Source organism: Pelophylax lessonae (assembly GCF_965119305.1).
Source record: "Pelophylax lessonae genome assembly, chromosome: 2".
Taxonomy (NCBI): Eukaryota; Metazoa; Chordata; class Amphibia; order Anura; family Ranidae; genus Pelophylax; species Pelophylax lessonae.
Window position 1 is genome coordinate 393,130,910 of NC_138769.1, and position 22,290 is coordinate 393,153,199.

At 47.5% G+C, this 22,290-nt stretch overlaps 1 protein-coding gene across 1 annotated transcript in view; it reads left to right on the forward strand.

Annotated features, from left to right (window-relative positions):
- Nucleotides 1–22,290, forward strand: part of LOC309546397 (multidrug and toxin extrusion protein 2-like) — a 167,737-nt gene that overhangs the window by 121,700 nt on the left and 23,747 nt on the right. Inside the window, exons 12-14 of the mRNA XM_082246056.1 lie at nucleotides 11,539–11,614; nucleotides 12,772–12,841; nucleotides 12,936–13,068. Of these exons, the coding sequence (XP_082102182.1) occupies nucleotides 11,539–11,614; nucleotides 12,772–12,841; nucleotides 12,936–13,068 (279 nt within the window). The remainder of the gene's footprint in view (nucleotides 1–11,538; nucleotides 11,615–12,771; nucleotides 12,842–12,935; nucleotides 13,069–22,290) is intronic.

The window sequence follows — 22,290 nt, forward strand, 5'->3', positions numbered from 1 at the left end:
TGACCGGGCCATCTGGATCGCACATGGGGGTCTTTAAGCAAGTTCCCAGCCCCCTGGGACTTAGTGACTGGGGAAGGGATGACCTTTGGGCTCCCTGTGGTTATAGATTTTGGGGGGGATGTTTCTTCATCAGCTGGTCTGCTTCTCACGTGGCTGGATCGGGCCGATAATTTAGTCCACTTTGCGGCCTACTCGTGGCAGTCACAAAGCCCCCCCCCCTGAGTGCCCGCTTGCTTTGTGGTGTTACCCTTTGGTCTCGCCTCCGCCCCCAGGGTCTTCACCAACGTGTTGGCTCCGGTATTAGCATTACTGTGACAGCGGGGGATTGCGGTACTAGTATACTTGAACGATCCCCTCTTAAGAGCAGGCTCCACTCAGTTCTGGTGGGCGACCTGTCAATCACTGTGTGGACTCTGCAAGTGTTCGGTTGGACTATCAATTTCAGAAAATCTGCTCTGGTCCCAGCCTGCAAAATGGTTTATCTGGGAATGACTCTGGACTCTTCCCCCGGAAAAGCTGCAAACGTTTCAGAGGGTGACTCAGTTGCTGTTATCCAGCACTCTGTCCTCATTTCGGACTTGCATGCAAGCTCTAAGCCTGATGGTGTCTACCTTCGGGGCGGTTCCGTTTGCTCAGTTCCACACGAGACCTCTGCAAAGGGGTATTCTTGTCAAGTGGAACAAGGTTTCAAAATCTTTGGACAATCTGATTCAGTTGAGTCAAAACCCAAGAAGTGCTCTTTCTGTGGTGGCTCCGTTCCTTGGCCCTGCGTCAGGGTAAGCCCTTCCTTCCATTGTATTGGACTGTGGTAACCACCGATGCCAGCCTGTCCAGCTGGGGGGGGGGGGGGGGGGGAGTACTTGGAAAGCTGTGTGTCCAGGGGACCTACCTTCTGAAAGGGTCCGGACTTCCGATTAATATATTTAGAGTGATAAAGCTTTGATTGAGTCACTGGAAAAATCGTCTGCAGGATTTTACGTCAATCATCAAGGGGGCACCAAGAGTGTCCTGGCAGCCCGGGAGGTGGCCTAGATCGTAATATGGGCAGGAAATTTTGTTCCAGTCCTCTCTGCCGTGCATATACCCGGAGTTGAGAACTGGCAGGCGGATTACTTGAGTCGTTGGTGTTGGATCAGGGGGAATGGTCCCTGCACCCGGAGCTGTTTTCACCTGTTGTGTCCGGTGGGGGACACCCAATGTAGATCTGTTCGTTTCTCGGCTCAATAAGAAGGTACAGAGGTTTGTAGCTAGGTCTCAGGATCCTCTGGCCGATGCCACAGATGCACTGGTTGCTCCTTGGGGTCAGTATCGGCTGATCTATGTGTTTCCTCTGCTGAAACATCTGCAGAGACTTTAACGCAGAATAGAGGTGGAAGGGATTCCGGTCATTCTGGTGGGCCAAGACTGGCTTCGTCGGTCTGGGTACGCAGATCTGGTAAGGTTGGCCGCCGATGCTTCTTGGAGACTTCCTCTCAGGAAAAATCAGTTGTCTCAAGGACCAACGACTAAGCGGACGTTTATCCGTGAACCGCGTCAACTGCTATGCTTTCATCCCTTGTCTCTGACTGTATCATGGACTGTATCTTGGATTGATTTTAACTTTTGGATTCAAATAAACGGATTTTATATTTTGCACCTTCAAGTTCGAGTGCGGCTGCCTTTCTCTCTATATAATATAGAAAATCCTACCTCCAGGAAGATTCATCATGGTATATGGAAATTGTACATCTCATGGTGTGAATCAATTAAGGTTCATCCAAGCTCCTTTTCAGTGTCTAGGATATTGGCTTTCCTCAAAAGAGGGGTTGAGCAGCAGTTGGCCTTGGGTACTATTAAAGGCCAAGTGTTGGCTTTGGTTGTGTTTTTTCAACGCCCTTTAGCTAAGCATTCTTTGATTCGCACTTTTATCCAGGGAGATCGTCCTGTGGCTCCTCCAATACAGTCCCTGTTATCTCCGTGGGATCTTGGTATTGTCTGTTCTTAAAAAAACCTCCCTTTGAAAACTTAGGGAGATTCTTCTGCTTATAGTAAAAAAACTATCAGCGCAAGACTAAGTGAAATTCAAATGTGTATAAAATGTGCTAGAATAAATCAATATATAAATCCGGCTGCATACACAAATTGTGTCCACACCTCACAACAAAAACATAAAAATCAAAAAACGTGCTGCGCCAGAAGTGCACAAAAATAATTAGTGATTACATGAATCAACAAGTGTTATCAACAAAATATGGTGTCCATCATATGTGCTCTGATGAAACATAAATGTTCATATAAAGTGCTCCAAAGTAATGATTAGTATATCCAGGTGATGACAGGACAGCCTCAATCCCTTGTGAATCAAGCAGGAACCACCAGTGTGTGAACTCCCTCCACCAGTAAGATTGGCCTCTCACCTTGATACCAGACCCAAATGGGCCAGCATGAGCATATCAGGGGATAAACAGACTATCACAGTCTGTTTATCCCCTCTCTACGTTCTCTACCCCTACCGAAGAAGCCAAACGGAGCCCACGCTCCAGGCGTAACGCGTATAGGGAGGCGGAGCCTGCATGCCTGACGCCGATCGCTCGGGTGCTACTCTCCAACACTGAATGCCATAATAGCAGGCACGGCTGAGTGCCCAACAAATGTGAGTTACCCCTTTATGCTCAATGAAAGCTCATTATTTACATTCAGAGAGCACTAGATCTTTGCTTTATCTTTATTTTATGTCCTGGCGACCCCCGGAGGTGAAGGCTGGAGAGGTTACCTGTGATAGTCTGTTTATCCCCTGATATGCTCATGCTGGCCCATTTGGGTCTGGTATCAAGGTGAGAGGCCAATCTTACTGGTGGAGGGAGTTCACACACTGGTGGTTCCTGCTTGATTCACAAGGGATTGAGGCTGTCCTGTCATCACCTGGATATACTAATCATTAGTTTGGAGCACTTTATATGAACATTTATGTTTCATCAGAGCACATATGATGGACACCATATTTTGTTGATAACACTTGTTGATTCATGTAATCACTAATTATTTTTGTGCACTTCTGGCGCAGCACGTTTTTTGATTTTTAGATTCTTCTGCTTACACTGTCACAGAAGGTAGCCTTTTTGGTGGCTACTACCTCTGCCTCAGAGCCTCTGAATTGGTGGCGCTGTCCTGCCGTTCTCCTTCTCTGGTGTTCCACAGAGATTAAGTGGTACTTTGACCTAATCAGTCATTTTCTTCCTAATGTGGTTTCTGTTTTCCATTGAGTGAAGACATTGCGCTGCCTTAACTCTGTCCTAAACCCAAGGAAATTGCTTTGCATTTTTTGGCTGTGGTTTGGGCAGTTAGGGTTTGCCTGGCAGTTATTGAGTCTTTCAGGAAAGACGATGGTACAGGGGTATTCACTTAAGGGTCAGGTTCCACCTTTCCCTGTAAAGGCGCATTCTGTTAGGGTGCTGAGTGCTTCTTGGGCTTTTCGCCATTAGGCATCAGTAATGCAAGTTTGCAAGGTGGCAACTTGGTCATCACGTTCACAAAATTCTACAAAGTAGATGTGTTGGCATCATCGGATGCTTCTTTTGGCCGCAAGGTTTTGCAGGCTGCTGTTTAAAAGAACAATTTTTCTCTTTGAGTGTATGTTGTTTCTAGGTGAGCTCCAGTGGTTCCTGGTTGAGCTCCGTGCTACCTCATTGGCTAAGTTTAGCCTTTGGGGTATTACGTTCTTTCTCTGCGTTTTCCCACCCCTCATGCAAATACTGCTTTGGGATGTCCCAATGGTTAAGAAGAATATGGAGCTGCTTCTGTCAATGAACGATAGAGAAAACTGGATTTTTGACTTACCGTAAAATCCTTTTCTCTGAAGTTCATTGACAGACGCAGCACCCGCCCCTCTATTTCTGAGTGGGTTTTTTTTTCTTCTATAGCAGAGTGAGTGGATGTATGCCTTCAGGGACTGCCCCATAGGCGTGGTTTCCTGTCTAATGTCCTACTCCTGTAGGGGGCAGCATAACTCAATGGTTAAGAAGAATACGGAGCTGCGTCTGTCATTGAACTTCAGAGAAAAGGATTTTACAGTAAGTCCAGGCCGGCGAGTGAAACATCTCACAAGGACGCATAGCCCTGGTCTCGACACTGGTCACGACCTGAGTCGCAGCGTACCTCTAGCCCGCAGCACCCCCATTCCAAGATGGTTGTGTGGACTGCCTGGAGTGGTGCCTGCTCGGTTCCCTTGTGTTGTGAGTAGTGTCCCCCCCCCCTCCTCTGGGAAAATATTGGGGTGGACACGGGCCCTTTCCTCAGCTTGGTAGGCCTTCTATGTGCCCTTCCTTCCCACCTGGTGTTCCCACTCCTCTCTAGCAGGGTTCCCCTGCACATGTCACCCTCACCTAACCCCCTTGACCCCCCCCCTCCTTGGGGTGGCCTGGCTACTTTCAAGTAGGGGTCATGCGGTGTTGGGCTGGAGGGGAGGGAGCGCGCCACCGGTGGCTCACAATACAATTTTATGTGGCAATGTCGGGGGGGGGGTCCCTGTTAGGGCCCCCCTGGTGGACTACAAGTATCTGGAGGTTTGTTGGGGTTCCTGGGTGCTGCGCCGCACCACGTGGTGCAGCCATTTTACTGTGGATGGCTGTTCTGAGGCTTTGGCGGCCATGTGTTCGGAGTTTCCCATTGACCTCAATGCGGCGGCCATTTTGTTAAAGTCTGTGAGCGGTGATGTGACGGTGGGCCTCTAGTGGCAGTGACGGCACTTCCTCCTCTCTGATCGCCGCATGGCAAGTAGCTTGGCGCTCTGTATCCTTCCCTGAGTCGGTGGTGGGGAGTCCCTGCGGGTGTACAGCTCCCTCTTTCTGCTATAGTAGCACCGCCCATGCGCTGGGATTTGTAACACTACCGCTGCAGTGGTGAGGGGGGTTTTCTATTGCAATATTTTCACATATTGCGGGTGGCCTCTGGTTTAACTATGGAGCCCTGGAGCATGTGTCACCACCTGACACTCGGAAGCTGCGGGACCCCCACCCCCTTCACCTGTAGCCTCTGCCTCCTCAGATTCCGAGGTGGATTTGGCTGCCACGAACGCAAATCAACCCACCGGATCTGCGTCCACGCACCCTGTGTGCTCTGACAGTGAGAATGAATCCTCTTCCACTTCAGCTGCACATGAAACTACACTTGTGGAGGCACTGTTTGCTTCAGTGCGGGAAGCTTAAAAATTTGAGGACACTGCTAATGCTGCATCGGTGAAATTTGGTACCCGCAGACCATCCAAAGTGTTCTCCTTTCCTGACTATTTCAATGAGATTGTCGCAAGTCAGTGGGGATCCCCAAAACATAGTTGGGATACCTAAGCGTTTCACTAGGAGGTGTCCTATTTGAAGAGCCCCTTTTGAAGAAACTTACAGTTCCACTGGGGGTAGATTTTCAGGTTTCCAGATTGAATAAAGCCACGCTTTTTCCGGTGGAGGATTACCTGTTTTTTAAAGACCCGGTGGACAAGAGAGCTGAGGCTCTGGTCCGATATCTTTTCACCGTGGCAGGTTCAATTTTGAGACCTGTGTTTACCATCACCTTCTGCACCAGGATTTGAAAGGAGGTCAACATCCTCCTGGGTTGGCGGAGTTGGCAGATCAGTTGATACAGGGTTTACAGTATATCTGTGATGCCTCTCTGGATGCAGCCCCTTTATCCTGCAGAGTGTCTGTGACAGCTGTGATCCTTCACTGCATGATTTAGCTGAAATACTGGTCTGCGGACCATACTTCCTAAAAGGTGTTGACTGATCTCCCTTTTTGTAGGAGACCGCCTGTTCAGAGCTTCTATGGAAGAGATCATAAAAGGTCTTATGGGAGGTAAGAGTACTCTGCTTCCACAGGTTGCCAAGAGCTGAGAGCTTCATCGTAAAAGTGGTCCTTTCGTTTTGCGGGCTCGCAGGACATGGGACAAAAATACACCCATAACTTTGCGGAAGGTTCCAAGAGGCCCAGGGCTGGTAAGTCAAAAGTGGTTTCCACTGGTTCTGCAGACAAGCCCTCCTCTGCCTGAAGGAGCGCCCTCACCCGTATCTGGGGTGGAGGGACATCTTCACTTCTTTCCAGACCCGTGGGTCTCTTTCTTTCAAGACAAATGGGTCCACGAGTTGATTCGGTCTGGTTACAAGATCGAGTTTCGGCTCTGGTCTCCGGCAAGGTTCTTCCCTTCTAACTTGCGCCTATCCCTGGATTGGCTGCAGGGCGGTGCAGGATCTGTTATCCACAGGAAGTAATTGTGCCAGTTCCAGAGTTGGGACCTTTTCAGGGATTTTATTCAAATCTGTTTACTGTTCCCAGGAAAGAAGGCAAGGTCTGTCCAATATTGGACCTCAAGGCCCTGAATCGCTTTGTGCAGGTTCAGAAATGTCAGCTGGAGTCAGTTCGCACGGTGGTGGCATCCCTTCTTTAAGGGGATGTTCTGGCCTCTATCGATATCAAGGACTCTTACCTTCATATCCTAATGTATGTCGGGCATCAGCGTTTTCTTCGCTTTGCCATGGGAGAGAAGCATTATCAATTTGTGACGTTACCCTTTGATCTTGCTTCAGCTCCTCGGGTGTTCACAAAACTGTTGTCCCCGGTGTTGGCCTTGCTCAGGCAGAAGGGGATTGCGGTACTGGGGTACCTGGAGATCTCCTTCTGTGAGCAGAGTCTCCGTCTGTCTTAGGAGACGATCTGGACATCACTGTGTGAACTTTACAAGAGTTCGGCTGGAAACTGAATTTTCAGAAATCGACTCTGACCCCGTCCAACAACCTGGACTACCTAGGTCTGAGGCAAATTGAACTGGGAATTTTATCTTTGTTTGTTTCAACTGACTTTGGATTCAGCCACACAGTTAGAGGGAAAGTGCTGACAGGAGCAGGCTACCTGATACTGGTATCCACTAGCAGTGCCCTAACCAGTGAGCACTAGGAGACTAGCTTATGAAAATTCAAAGTTATTCTAAATCCAAAGTGATAACACAAAGTAAGCCAGATCAATAAAAGGAGTTCCACTGCTGCAATAATGTAGGGGGTAGGGTACCTTTAGGAAGGGGGGGGGGCCTTGATCCGTCCTCCCACGACGGAGTCTGCGTTGGATCCGTATGGTGTAGCAGGCAGAGGGGTGTTCTCTCCAGTAAAGGAGTGCCGCTTGATGGAGGAGGGGGGCAGTCTGACCAGGTGACCGGGATAGATGTACAGTGTAGCGTGCCTCGGCCGTGTAGCGCTATCTCCCCCTTCTCTCATTATCTTATGTTTATTCAGGCTCTTGTATCTTGCATAGTCAATGGTAAGTCCTGGCTTCTGTAGGGAGTCTTTTGCAGCAGTGTAGTTGTGTTTCTTTCCACTCTCTTTTCATTCCTTAATTTTTGTAACTGCAATCTAATTTGACCTTCTGTATGTGCAGACTGTAAAGGGAGGATCCGCTCGCTCCGCTTGCCAAGGGGTGCAACTTTAAACTTTAGAAAACTTTCATAGCTATCTATTTCCAAGAGGTGCTGCTGACTTGCTTTGCATCTGAATGCTGACTGTCAGCATTCAGAGTGAAGGAATGAAAAGAGAATGGAAAGAAACACAACTACACTGCAAAAGAATCCCTACAGAAGCCAGGTCTTACCTTTGACTATGCAAGATACAAGAGCCTGAGTAAACATAAGATAATGAGAGAAGGGGGAGATAATGCTACACGGCCGAGGCACGCTACACTGTACATCCATCCCGGTCACCTGGCCAGAATGCCCCTCCTCCATCAAGCGGCACCCCTATACCGGAGAGAACACCCCTCTGCCTCCTACACCGTACGGCTCCAGCGCAGACTCCATCGTGGAGGATGGATCGAGGCTTCCCCCTCCCCTTCCTAAAGGTACCCTACCCCCTGCATTATTGCAGCAGTGGATTGATCTGGCTTACTTTGTGTTATCACTTTGGATTTACAATAAACTTTGAATTTTTATGAGCTAGTCTCCTAGTACTCAGTAGCCTGCTCCTGTAAGCGCTTTCCCTCTAACTGTGTGGCTTTTTTCTGTTGCCCCCCTCCCAAGGTGTCTTTTTCAACAGCAGCTCAGGATCAGTCAGGCACTGTACTCTTCACCATCACCTATTGGTAAGCGCCAGAGTTTATCTGTGACTTTTTTCCTGACTTTGGATTCAGCCTCAACCAGGGTAGGTGAAACTACTAAAGTTGCAGCATGTGATTTGGTTCCTGTTGTCCAACAGTCAGTCATCTCTCAGGACTTGCATGCAGGTGCTGGGCTTGATGGTCTCCACCTTCAAGGCGGATGCGTTTGCTCAGTTCCAAACCAGGCCTCTGCAAAAGGAGATTCTTGCCAAGAAGACAAGAATCCTGAATCCCTGGACAATCTGATCCTGTTGAGCCTGGGGCGAGGGGATCCCTGATTTGGTTGCTCCGTTCCCCGGCGCTTCGGCAGGGGAAGTCCTTTCTCCCCCTGTATTAGACAGTGGTTTCCACGGATGTCAGCCTGTCTTGGTGGGGAGGTGTCTTGGGAACAGACTCGGCTCAAAGAGTTTGGACTCGGGAGTCAAGTCTGCCAATCAACATCCTGGAGATTCGGGCAATCAGGCTTTGTCTTTTCCTGTGGACAGATCGTTTGCAGGGGTGCCCTGTAAGGGTTCAATTGGACAATGCCATGGCTGTGGCATATGTCAATCATCAAGGAGGCACAAAAATTTCTGGCCTGGAAAGTAGCCGGCATCCTAAGGTTGGCAGAACGATATGTTCCAGCCCTCTATGCTGTGCACATTCCAGGGGTGGAAAATTGGCAGGCGGACTACCTCAGTCGACAGGTGTTGGAGCCGGGCGAATGGTCTCTTCACCCGGAGGTGTTTTCAAAAACTGTCTCCGGTGGGGGACCCCCGGTGTGGACCGGTTAGCTTGTTGTTTCAACTGTAAAGTTCAGAGGTTTGTGGCAAGGTCTCGGGATCCTTTGGCGGATGTCACAGACGCGCTAGTGGCCCCATGGGGTCAGTATTGTCTGATTTACACCTTCCCTCCTCTCAAGCTTCTGGCAAGCCTTCTATGCAGGATCAAGGCAGAAGGGATTCCAGTCATCTTAGTGGCTCCGGACTGGCTTTGCTGGGCTTGGTACACCGATCTGGTGCAGCTGGTCGCCGACTTTCCTTGGAAGCTTGCTCTCAGGGAGGATCTTCTGTCCCAAGGACTGATCTTCCATTCTGCTTTACAGTTGCTGGCTTTGACGGCTTGGCAGTTGATCGCCAGGTGCTGAAGGATAGAGGTTTATTTGAGTCGGTGATTCCTACACTGTTAAAAGCTAGGAAATCTACTTCTAGGAGGAGCTACCATCATACGTGGAAGACGTACATTGCATGGTGTGAGTCTCTTGGGGTTCATCCTCGCTCCTTTTCGGTGGCTCGGATCTTGACCTACCTTCAACAGGGGGGGAGGGGGGTCGAACAAATTGGCCTTGAGTACCATCAAGAGCCAGGTGTCAGCTTTGGCGGATTTCTTTCAACAACCTTTGGCCACTCACTCCCTGGTGCATACCTTTCTTCAGGGTGTCCGACATTTTGTTCGCCCTGTGCAGGCTCTGTTGCCGCCTTGGGACCTCAATTTGGTGCTTTCGGTCCTCCAGAAGCCTTCCCGTTGAGTCTTCGGGAGATCCCCCTGCTTACACTGTCCCAGAAGGTGGCCTTTTTGGTGGCGATCACCTCTGCGAACAGGGTGTCGAGTGTTATGCTGTTCACCTTACCTGGTGATTCAGAGATAAGGTGGTTCTTCTCCCCTGTCCATCGTCTTTCCAAAGGTTGTCTGATTTTCATTTGAATGAAGACATTGTGTTGCCTTCCCTGTGTCCCAGGCCTAAACATCCAAAGGAAATTGCCTTGCTTTGGATGTGCTCCGGGCATCTAGGGTGTACCTGGCAGCTATGGAGTTTTTCAGGAAGTCAGCCTCTTTGTGATCACAGATAGGCCTCGTAAAGGGTTGTCCGCTCCCTCTGCGACCATTTCCAGATGAATCAGACAGACATTGATTCAGGCCTATTCCATCAAGTATCAGGTTCCTCCTTTCCCTTTCCCTGTTAAGGCGCACTCTACTCAGACGCTTAGTGCCTCCTGGGCTTTTCGTCATCAGGCATCAGTGGCGCAGGTTTGCAAAGTGGCCACTTTTTTTGTTGGTGCACACTTTCACAGAGTTTTATAAAGTGAATGTGTTGGCATCTGTGGATGCTTCTTTTGGCTGCAAGGTTTTGCAGGCTCCCGCATTTTTACAGACCCTTATGCTCCTGATTACTATTTATAGGTCTCCTAGGTAGAGGAGATACTCCTAGGTACTTGCGAAGAACTGGGTCGTTGGTAAGTATATCCCAATTATTCTCAAGCACCGCGCGGATCTCTGAGTGCTGTCTCGAATACGTAGTGATAAATGACATTTTATCATCTCCATCCCTCTCTTTTTTTATTAAATAATAGCTCATGACGTGTTTTACTCTTAGCTTTATTATAAGCCTTACGTAATAGAGATTTGTTATATCCTCTTTGCAAGAGGCGTGTTCTTAAGTTATCCGATTCACGTTTAAAGTTAATATCAACAGAACAGTTGCGCCTAAGCCGGAGGTATTGCAAGTACAGAATACTATTAACCAGTGTTTTGAGGTGCGCACTATCAGAGTGCAGGATAGTATATAGTGCCTATAGCAGATAGAGGGAGTATACCCCCTGGGACTGCCCATGGGCGTAGCCAGAATTTTTTTTTTCTGCCTAGTGTCCTCCTGTAGGGGGCAGTATAACCCAACGGCTATGGAGATCTGAAGCTGCTGTGTCCATCAATGAACAATCAGAGAAATGGATTTTACGGTAAGTCAAAAATACCATAAAATCGCGTAGTGCTAAATATAAAAAAAATGGCCTGGTCATGAAGGGGTCATGAAGGGGGTACAATCTTTCGAAGCGGAAGTGGTTAGTGTAATCTCAGCTATTTTAGCTTCATCTTCCTTTAGTATACATTAGGCTTCATATTGTCTAGTTTTGTATTTAGTATCGAATGACTATGTAACCGTGTACTGAATATGTAAGATAGGTGAGTGTTTGTTTTAAGATTTACATTAGAAAAAAATCTGAAAAAGGTACATGCTGTGACTTTATCTGTCATTGAATATTTGTATACAGTATGTGAATCCAGAAAGAACAGATGGTATTTCTGGTTGCATACTTCTTACAGTATGTAATGCAGGTGCTGTAGTTCTTCCTGGGAGATGCAAGTTCAGAATGCACAGCCTATATGCAATCTGATCCTAGAGAAGCTCATGGTGGCTCACTTTTAACCATAGAATGTCTTTTCTTTTTGCAGTTTAGCTATTCTTCCTCTATACTGTATGTTAGTGTATCACAACCTGCAGCCATTGGTAAAGGGATATGAGGCCAGTGATTAAACCTGCATGGAGAACCGCAAAAAGTGTTAAAAAAAAAAAAGAAAAAAAGATTAATGAAAGTAGGACACTTATCTAGAGTTTTAACTCTTGAAAATCCTAAGTGTGCTGTTACATTTTAGCCTAAACTTTTTGTTTTCTTTCTCCTAGCGTTTTGCTCTTTAGTGTCTGGTAGTTTGCTGGCTGGACTGAAAGATGTAATTGCTTATATGTTTACCTCTGACAGGTGGGTAGAATAAATGGCATTTTCTCTGAATTCTTGATTATCCTTTTATATATTAAATCAAAGCCCAAGAAGAAACTAAAACAAAGGCATAGTAACACAGAAACTGTTTCCTTTACTGTTTAGAAGACTCCTGCTGCACTGGTCTTGGGCTCACTTCCCTCTTCTTAGAAAATGGGTGTCCTGGCGCTGCAGACAAAAAAAGGTCCTATGCGCCGTACTTCACTGCAAGACCCTGTGGATATGTGAAATGCCTAAGCCCGGATTGAGGCTGTCATTTCACATATCCACAGGGTCTAACGGCGCATAGGACCTTATTTGTCTGCTCTATTATTTGGAGGTGGGATGAGCTGTGTTGTGTCCTTGCCAGCACTCCCAGCGGTGAACTGCAGGAGAGGACCTGGCTGCAGTTTTTTGGCTGTTCTGGCGTTGCTCATCCTGCATCTCTTCTAAGTGTAGTGGCAGGTTAAGCAGCAGTTGAGGTCACAGGCCAGAGAATCACAATAGGGCAGTACAGTTGCTTCTACTGGCCGTGCTCAGCACAATTTGACAAGTGCCATACCACTAGCAGTGATGGTGACTGAATAAGTATGTGGCATGACCATGGTGGAGCTGTCTATGAGGGACTTGTGGAGTTAAGCAGGAAGGTAAGGAGGGTAGGAGATAGAGCCTATAGGGAGGCTGGCAGATTCTAAAAGGGTTGAAGAGGAGCCATGAGAGAATGAAAGGGACAAAAGTGCAGAAAAGAGCCAAACAGGGATGCAGGAGAGAAAAGAGGTGTAGGCAAAGTTTGACTGAAAAACGACCGTAGCCGCATCCCTCCGGCCATTTCACTTTACCCCCTCGTGTTTCTTCTTTCCACAGCCACCATCCCCCTACTCCACTCCACAGCCACTTAATACAAGCCCTCCCATTTACAGCCTGTTCCTCCCTGGCCACCCCCACTTTCCCCATTGCATTTCAGGCAGCCTCTTACTTATATTCTTAGGGCACATATGTGTTCCCTTGACAGCATGTCTCACAGTAAATCTAAATTTGTGGTCGTGGAAAAAAGCTAATCCTATCTGTTTTGAGGTCTTTTAAGTGGATTTGTCTGTTCAGGACACGTTCCATCTTAACCCTCCAGTTACTCTGCTCTAATTAATTTCCTTTTCTTATAGAGAGATTGTAACACTGGTTTCCAAGCTCATGGTCATCTTTGTTCCATTCCACCTGTGCGATGCTATAGCTGTAAGTACTATAATATCTGTTATATATATCTCAAATATATGTAATGGTAGCCTATCATTGACTCTCATAATTCACAACTGGTGTTTACTTCTAGGGTACCTGTTCTGGCATACTTAGAGGAACTGGAAAGCAAAAGATTGGCGCTATTACGAATGCTATTGGGTTTTACCTTGTAGGTTTACCCATAGGAATAACGCTGATGTTTGCAGCAAAACTTGGCGTAATAGGTATGAACAATAGATATGAAAGTATACAGTGATTATAGCTAATCTCTGGGATAAGCAAATATTGTTTAATACCTAAAAATGGATCATTAAAGCGCTATAATGCAGACTTTTTTGCAAATGTGTATTGGGGTGCTATTCAAAATTAATTCCAACCCACATATACCATGTGTTTACTGTGTAATGAGTTAACCACTTCTGGACCGGGCCTTTTTCTGACACTTGTTTTTTACAAGTTAAAATCATTTTTTTTGGTAGATAATTACTTAGAACGCCCAAACATCATACATATATATATATATATATATATATATATATATATATATACATACATACATACATACATACATACATACAGTATATATATATATATAAAATATATTTTAGCAGAGATCCTAGAGAATAAAATTGAGATGGTTGCAATATTTTTTATCACACCGTATTTGCGCAATGGTGTTACAAGTGCAATTTTTTTGGGGAAAAAAAACACTTTTTTTTTTTAATAAAAAAGAAAACAGTAAAGTTAGCCCATTTTTTTTATAAGGTGAAATATGTTATGCTGAGTAAATGGATACCCAACATCTCATGCTTCAAAATTACGCACGCTCGTGGAATGGCACCAAACATTGGTACTTAAAAATCCCCATAGGCGACAATTTAAAACTTTCTACAGGTTACCAGTTTAGAGTTACAGAGGAGATCTAGGGCTAAAATTATTGCTCTCGCTCTAAGGATCGCGGAAATACCTCACATGTGTGGTTTGACCGCCGTTTACATATGTAGGCACGACTTGCGTATGCGGTCACATCTGCGCGCAAGCTAATGGGGGCGGGGCGCTTTAATTTTTTTCCCTATATATTTTAATTTATTTATTCCTACACAGTTTTTTTTTTTAATTTTTGATGATTTTTTTTTTCCTATTACAAGGAATGTAAACATCCCTTGTAATAGAAATAAGCATGTCAGGACCTCTTTAATGTGAGATCTGGGGTCAAAAGGATGATACCTCTCCCGCCGCCTATAAGGGTGATCCCGTGCCGAATCCGCCGCTGGGACCACCCTTATGTTAAAGCGGACTGCCCGCTGTTTAAAAAAATACTGGGGTTATGGCAGTTATCTGCTGCCATAACCCCGGAATTTAACGTCAAAGTACCGAAGTAAATACACGGTGGGCGGTCCGTAAGTGGTTAACCTGCATTAAAATGCAGAGATTTAAATGCAAGGTAATACGAGAGGTGTGAATGGGCCCCTAATGGCCATGTCTCTATAGAAAAGATTTCACTTCTGTTCAGTCCTGCATGACATTTGTCAGCTGGACAGGAGAAGTGCGGAAACCGAGAGCAGCTAAATCCTGAAAGGGGTGCTAAACTTTCCACACTGTACTATAAAATGTAGTGTTATTGTGGCGTGTGTCTCCGATAGAGCATGTACTTCCTGTTTTCTGTGACAGCCATCAAAAAGACACGATGTGGAGGATTTCTCTTTCGTTCATTGACGGACACAGCTCCTGATCTTCTTAACCATTGGGTTATACTGTCATCTACAGGAGTAGGACACTAGGCAGAAAAAAAAGTTTGGCCATGCCTATGGCCAGTCCCAGGTGGTATACTTCCTCTCTGCTATAGGTACTAGTTACTTGCTGGGATCTTTGGTCCTGACAATTTTTTCTTTTTAATTATAATTTTTCTCCTGGTTTTTTCCTGTCAGATCTTCAATCCACTGCCGGACTGGGTGACGGGCTGGATAATCTAGATCTAGTGGTCACCCTAGTCTGGCCAGCCAGCGAGCGCACACACGTGCAGACCTCAGGGGCTGGCCTGCGAGTTAATTTCCTCGCTCGGTCGCATACGACCAGGTCTCTCCTCTTTAGGACGGAAGGACCCCCGGTTTCCCCTCCTCCCCGTTAGGAATCCCCCGTAATTGTTCCTCCCATCCTACCCCCCCTTTTCACTGACGCTGGGGCTGTTTGGTTGGTCTGGTCCAATTTCTGGGGTGGGGGCAGAGCACTTTGCTGGCGATGCCGGGGGGGGGGTGCGCTGCTGACGTCCAGACAATCGGCTGTGCAGGGTGGGGGGGGGGCAGGGAAGACCCTGCCAGGGCCCCCTGTCCTGCCCGGGCCTGTCCTTGAGGCTTGGGGATCCCTCCTGGGTCCCAGGAAACCTCATGGTGCCAAACTGGGCTGCCATTTTCTTGTAGCCTGTGTGCTTAATGCACGGCGGCCAGATTTGTGTAGTCTGGTGGCCATTTTTTGCGATGGTTTGCCATTGAAAATAGCGGCGGCTATGACAGTGGAGCTCTCTGGGTGGCTATTTCAGCCGTGGGTGGCTATTTCAGCGGTGGGAGCCCCTCCTCATCCCCTGGTGCTGACTCCTTGATCCTTTTATTTCCTGATCGCCGCTCGTGCATTGCAGATTCTCCTGGATGCTGCGGTGCTTGGTTTCTGTGGGGTGTTGAGTCTGGTGGGGTCCTCTCCCTCTGCTGCAGATCGATTGGTGTGACTGGCAACCAGGTGGTGCTGTCAGAGCGGTGTTTGTTGTCCCTTAGCATTGTTTTACACTTTTTTGTGGGGTCCTCCTGGTGACTCATGGAGTCTTTGGAGCACATCTCCCCACCTTATCCCCTCTCTGGGGCTACGGGGCCTCCGGGTCCCATCCATCCATCAATGCACTGACGGCGGTCCTGGAGTGCCTTGTGTCGCGGGTGGAGATGGCTTTTGGGCGACGGGCTGGCATAAAGCGCCCCCGCCTTCCCCTGCCTCATCTATCTCCTCAGATCCTGAATCGGATTTGGCCGCTGCAGACAGGGGTCACTCTGCTGGGTCTGTGACCATGCGCCCTGAATCCCCAGATAGTAAGAATGATTCCTCCGCTTCTGCAACCACGCACGAAAAGACGCTGGTGGACGCACTGATTATATCTGTGCTTGAGACTTAGTTGAAGGACGCAGCTGCGATGGAGGCGCAGGTTCCCTTTGGCACTCGCAAGCCATCCAGAGTGGCAAAGGAGTTCCCTTCCCCTCCTATTTTGATAGAATTGTCACTGAAGAGTGGGGATGACCAAAGCATTCCTTGGGGTCCCTAAGCAAGTTGCTAGGCAATACCCCTATGAGGATTCCCTTCTTAAGAAGTGTACTGTTCTCCGGTGGTGGACCCTCCGGTTTACATGTTAAACAAGGCAACCATGATTCTGGTTGAAGAGTCCCCAGCCTTTAAGGACCCGGCTGACAGGGAGGTGGAGGCTGTGGCCCGCAAATTGTACACCCTTGCTGGTTCGGCACTGAGACCGATTTTCACCATTTCCCTGGTGCCACAGACTCTTACCGAGTGGGCTATGCTTTTACGCCGTGACCTGGAGGGGGAGTAGCTCCCCCCTGCCTTTACTGAGCTGGTGGACCAGTTGGTCGAGGGGCTGAAGTTTATCTGTGATGCCTCTTTGGATGCGGCTCCCCTAGTGGCTCGGCACTCTATTTCGGCAGTGGTCCTTTTTTGGCTCAAATGCTGGTCTGCGGACCAGACTTCTAAAAAGGCCTTGACTGACCTTTCAAGGAGATCGCCTGTTTGGTGCTACCGTGGATGACATAATTTAAAGGTCTCATTGGGGGAAGAGTACATTTCTTCCGCAGGCAAGTCAAGTGAAGGCTTCTCCAGACCCGACGTTCCTTTGAAGCTTCCTCTCAGGCAGAATCTGTGGTCCCTAGGACAAATTGTTATAATCATGTATGGTGTAGAAAATCGGCGCTGATTCAAATCATAAATAAATGTGATACACTCTGTGACAATAATGATGTCCACCACTGTGGATAGTGCTCTATGTGATTAAACCTGATGCAAAAAATTCGAAGTAAAATCAATCCTCAATATAAAACTGTAAAAGCGAGCCCATACACAAAAGATCCTCAGTGGATGACTCTGAAAAGACTGTGCACAAATAAAGTCCTCAAATAAATAAATAGTGTGTCAATCCCAAGGAAATATATATATATAATGCAATCACAAAATCAATGCAATCGATGAAAAAGGGCGATGATCAACATAATCGTTGATGACTGATATGTGACGAAAAAATTCCTAAAAATATTTCATAAAACAATTCATATAAAAAGTTGTGTATAAAAATATAAGTATCTGAGAAAATCCCACAGTGCCCAATATACAATCAAAGATGAATGAAATAAATCTTCAAAGGATCAACCAATCGTAAAAAACGTGTGTGTGTATGTATATATATATATATATATATATATATATATATATATATATATATATATATATATATATATATATATATATATATACACACACACACATATATATATATAATATAACGCATGAATTATAATCTAATCAATAATATTATTTTATTATATAATATAAATATTGATTCGATTATAATTCATGCGTTTGTGTTTCAAATTTATCACATCTGGGATGTCTACTAGAGTCTTGTTTTGGTCAGGTTTAAGTCAGTAATTACTAAGAATTGTAGGCCTATAATACATAACGCCAAATTTCCATGAAAAAAATTGTACCACTTTTGGTACAGAATTCCTGACATAATCATACCGCCAGGGAGGTTAATATATTTTCATATCTTGACACAATCTTCCATCCTGCTTTACAGTCATGTTAACAGCTAGGAAACCTACTTCTAGGAAGATCTACAGTCCTATGTGGAAGACTTGCATTGCGTGGTGTGAGTCTCTTGGGGTTCATCCTTGCTCTTTTTCGGTGGCTCGGATTTTGGACCTTCCTTTAATGGGGGGTTGACCAGGAACTGGCCTTGAATACTATCAATGGTCAGGTGTCGGCCTTAGCGGGCTTATTTCATACTCACTGGTGCGTACTTTTCTTCAGGGAGTTAGGCACTTGACTCTTCCAGTGCAGTCTCTGTAGTCACCTTGGGACCTTGATTTGGTGCTCTGTCCTCCAGAAGCCTCTTTTTGAGAATCTTCGGCAGATTCCCCTGCTTACGCTGTCTCAGAAGGTGGCATTTTTGGTGTCTTTCATCTGCGCGCAGGGAGTGGGAATTGGCGGCGTTATCCTGTCGTTCACCCTACTGGTGCTTCTCAGTGATTAGGTGGTTCTTTGCCTCTGTCCATCGTTCCTTCCTCGGGTCGTCTCTGATTTTCATTTGAATTAAGACATTGTGTTGCCTGGCCAACACATCTGAGGGAAATTGCTTTGCATGCCTTGGATGTGGATTTGACAATTTGGGTGTACCTGGCAGCTACGGAGTCTTTTAGGAAGACCGACTCAATATTTGTGCTCACGGCTTTGGCCTTAGAAAGGGTTGTCCGTTTTCCTCTGCGATCATTTCCAGATGGATCAGACAGACGATGGTTCAGGTCTATTCCATCCAGGGTCAGGTTCCTGCTTTCCCTGTCAAGGCTCATTCGACTCGGGCGCTCGGTGCCTCCTGGGCTTTCCGTCATCAGGCGTCAGTGACACAGGTTTGCAAGGCGGCCTCCTGGTCATCGATGCACACTTTCATAAAGTTCTATAAAGTGTATGTGTTGGCATCTGCGGATGCATCCTTTTGCCACAATGTTTTTGCAGGCTGCTGTTTAGAGGGTCTGGTCCCCTTTTAGGGTGTATTGTTTTTTCAGGTGAGCTCCAGTTGATTTGGTTGAGCTTCTGTTTACCTGGTTAGCTATAGCTTTCCTTAGGGATTTCTTTTTCGCTGTTCCCACCCCTCATGTTTAATACTGCTTTGGGACGTTCCAATTGTTAAGAAGATCAAGAGCTGTGTCAAAAATGGGATTTCTCTATCGTTCATTGACAGACGCAGCTCCATATAATTCTTGACCATTGGGTTATGCTGCCCCCTACAGGAATAGAACACTAGGCAGGTAAAAGCTTTACCACGCCTATGGGGCTGTCCCTGCAGGCATACGCCCACACACTCTGCTATAGCCTTCAGTTTGTTTCTGCCTAGTTTAGGAGTAGTTCCCTTCTGGGACTTCGGTCTTAGCGGGTTTTTTTTTGGGAACCTTTTTGTAAGACTTTTTTTTTTTTTTTTAGTTCGTTTTGTTCCTGAGAGAACTACAAGCAACACCCGGCTGGGTTTCGGACTGGATATGCTAGATCTTTAAGGTCTCCCAGCCCGGCCAGCGAGCATGCACAGGTTATAGTCCAGCACTAGGCCTCACCACGACAGAACCCCTGATGGACAGGGGCTGGCCCGTGAGCAAAACACCTTGCCGGTACGCATATGACCTGGGTCGCACTGAGCCGCAGTACACCCGCTGGCCGTCAGCACCCCCACCTCGGGTGGAGAGGTCTGTTCGGAGTGGTGCCCGCCTGATGCCGTTGGTATGGTAAGTGTCCCCCCATTTCTCTGACGGTCTCGAAGTGGATGTGGGCCCCTCCCTGGGAAAGTCGGTCTCTGACGGTCTCGAAGTGGATGTGGGCCCCTCCCTGGGAAAGTCGGACCCTTGGGTATCCCTCGCTTCTCCTGGCCTCTTGGTGATGCCAGGCCCCCCTTAAGCTTTTCCCCCTCAAGCGGGGGGCGGATGTATTGTGGCGGTTCTGCGGGGGGGGGCTTATTCTGGTGGGGCCCTCTCCTGGGGACCCCCCCTCCCCCGATGCCACTGTCTGACCTCCCTAGGGGGTCCTGGAGACCGCATGGCGCTCCGTGGGGGCCGCCATTTTGCTGTAGTTTTCATTCTGCAAACAACAAATTTTCCCGTTGAAATGCATGAGCTGCCATGTTTTGGTAGTTCCCCCATAGGAATGCATGGGGCGGCCATTTTCCTGGAGTCTGTGATCTCTGCACAGATAGTTCCTACATCCCTCCAGATCCTTTTGGTGGTATGTTACTGGGGTCCCTGTAAGTATTTCTTATTCACCCTGCTGCAGGCTGCTAGGCTGGGACTTGTGGTGCCGCTGGTGCAGCGGTGCGGATCACGTTTTTTTGCAGTCTCTCTTAAAGTGACACTGCCTTTTTTTATATTAAGTAAATAAGGAGTCCCAGGACCAAATTTCACCCACAGACCCCCCTCAGTGCAGTTGCAGGACCCTCCGGGTCGTAGCCCCTGTCTGCATTTAAAGCAGTTTTGGAAAACCTCATGTCTAAGGTGTATTTCGTTTTAAAAAAATGCCACTAGTAGAAAGCGCCCTATGCCTTCCCCTGCCTCTCTAGTATCCTCGGATTCTGAGGTAGATATGGCCGCTGCAGACGCATGCCACCCTGGTGGTTCTGTGTCTTCGCATTCTGATGGCGAGGAAGATGTATCCTCGTCAGCAGCCACACAGAAAATCGCGCTGGTGAAGGCATTTAGTGTCAGTGCGGGAAACCTTAAAAATGGCGGATGATTCTACAGCGTCAGGGACGCAGGTGTCTTTTGGCACCCGTAAATCCCAGAAGTCGGGTAAGGTTTTTCCCTGTCCGGAATTTTTTGACATTGTCAATGAACAGTGGGGGCGCAGCAAACAAATGTTAGAGGTGTCTAAGCGTTTTAAAAGGCGCTACCCCTTCGCGGACGCGGTATCCGCTAGATGGACTGTACCACAAAAGGTGGATCATCCGGTTGCCAGACTAAACAAGTCTGTGGTACTTCCGGTTGAGGAGTCCCCGGTATTTACAGACCCCGTGGATAGACGGATGGAGTCTCTGTCCCGCCATTTGCATGTGATCGTGGGCTCAATACTGAAACCAGTCTTTGTGATCACTCTGGTGTCACAGAACATAGCGGAATGGGCGAAGTTACTGAAAGGTGACCTAGAAACGAAGCAGCTCCCGTCGGGACTGACAGAGCTAACAAATCAAATGATCCAAGCCCTTCCGTATATATGTGATGCGTCACTGGATGCAGTTCCACTGATGGCCAGAGTGTCTGCAGTGGGGGTTTGCGATTAGACGCATGGTGTGGCTAAAAAGCTGGTCTGCAGACCAGGCTTCCAAAAAGGCTCTTTTTGATCTTTGCTTTATGGGGGACAAACTGTTTGGTTCCTCCTTGGATTAGCTGATCAAAGGCCTTACAGGTGGGAAGAGTATTCTTCTTCCCCAATCCACCAAGAGCAAGGCACCGCGTAATAGACGGGGGCCTTAATTTACTGCTCATAGACGGCCCCTTCGTGCCTCCGGGGTACAGGAGAAAGGAGCTAAGCCATTTAAGTCTTCTGGGGGTTTCAAGAAGACATGGTAGGGTAAGCCGAGAACATTCCAATCCGGATTTGCGGACAAATACTCGTCTGCATGAAGGGACGCCCTCACGCCTGTCTGGGGTGGGGGGACGTCTTCGCTTCTTTCCGGAACCATGGATTTCCTTGATTCAGGACAAATGGGTTCACAAACTGATCCGATTGGGTTACAAGATCGAATTCAGGTACCGACCGTCGGACAGGTTATTTCCGTCCAACCTCCGCCTATTTCCAGATCGGTTAACGGACCTACTAGGAGCGGTGCAATATCTGCTGTCGCAGGGAGTGATTGTGCCGGTTCTCTCTCGGGAAGGTTTTCAATGGTTTTATTCAAACCTGTTCACTGTGCCCAGGAAATGCGGCATAGTGCGTCCAATCCTGGATCCAAATAATGCGTTTTCAGAAGTTTCGAATGGAATCTATTCGCACGGTGGTGGCGTCCCTACATCAGGGAGACCTATTGGCCTCTATCGATATCAAGGACGCATATCTACACATCCCTATATACACTGGGCACCAGCGTTTTCTTCATCTCGCTGTGGGAGAAGAGCACTTTAAATTTGTGGTGTTATCCTTTGGTCTCGCCTCTGCTCCCAGGGTCTTCACAAAAGTGTTGGCTCCAATATTGGCACTTCTACGTCAGAGGGGGATTGCGGGCGGTCCTGGGGTACCTGGACGATCTTCTGTTAAGAGGAGATTCTCATTCAGCTCTGTTGGAGGATTTGGCAATCACTGTAAGGACTCTGCAAAAGTTCGGTTGGACTATCAATTACTCAAAATCAGCCCTGGTGCCATCCTCAAGTCTGGTCTACCTGGGTCTGAATCTGGACTCCACATCGGTGAAGGTTTTTTCTTCCCCTGGACAAGCTGCAGAAGTTGCAGGGGGTGATTCGTTTGTTGCTGTCCAACAATCTGTCCTCTCTGCAGACTTGCATGAGAGTCCTAGGCCTGATGGTGTCGACCTTCGAGGTGGTCACATTGTCTCCTTACAAAGGAAAATTCGGGTCAAATGGAACAAAGATCCAAAGTCCTTGGACTCTATGATTCGGTTGAATCACAACACAGACTGCTCTTCTATAGTGGCT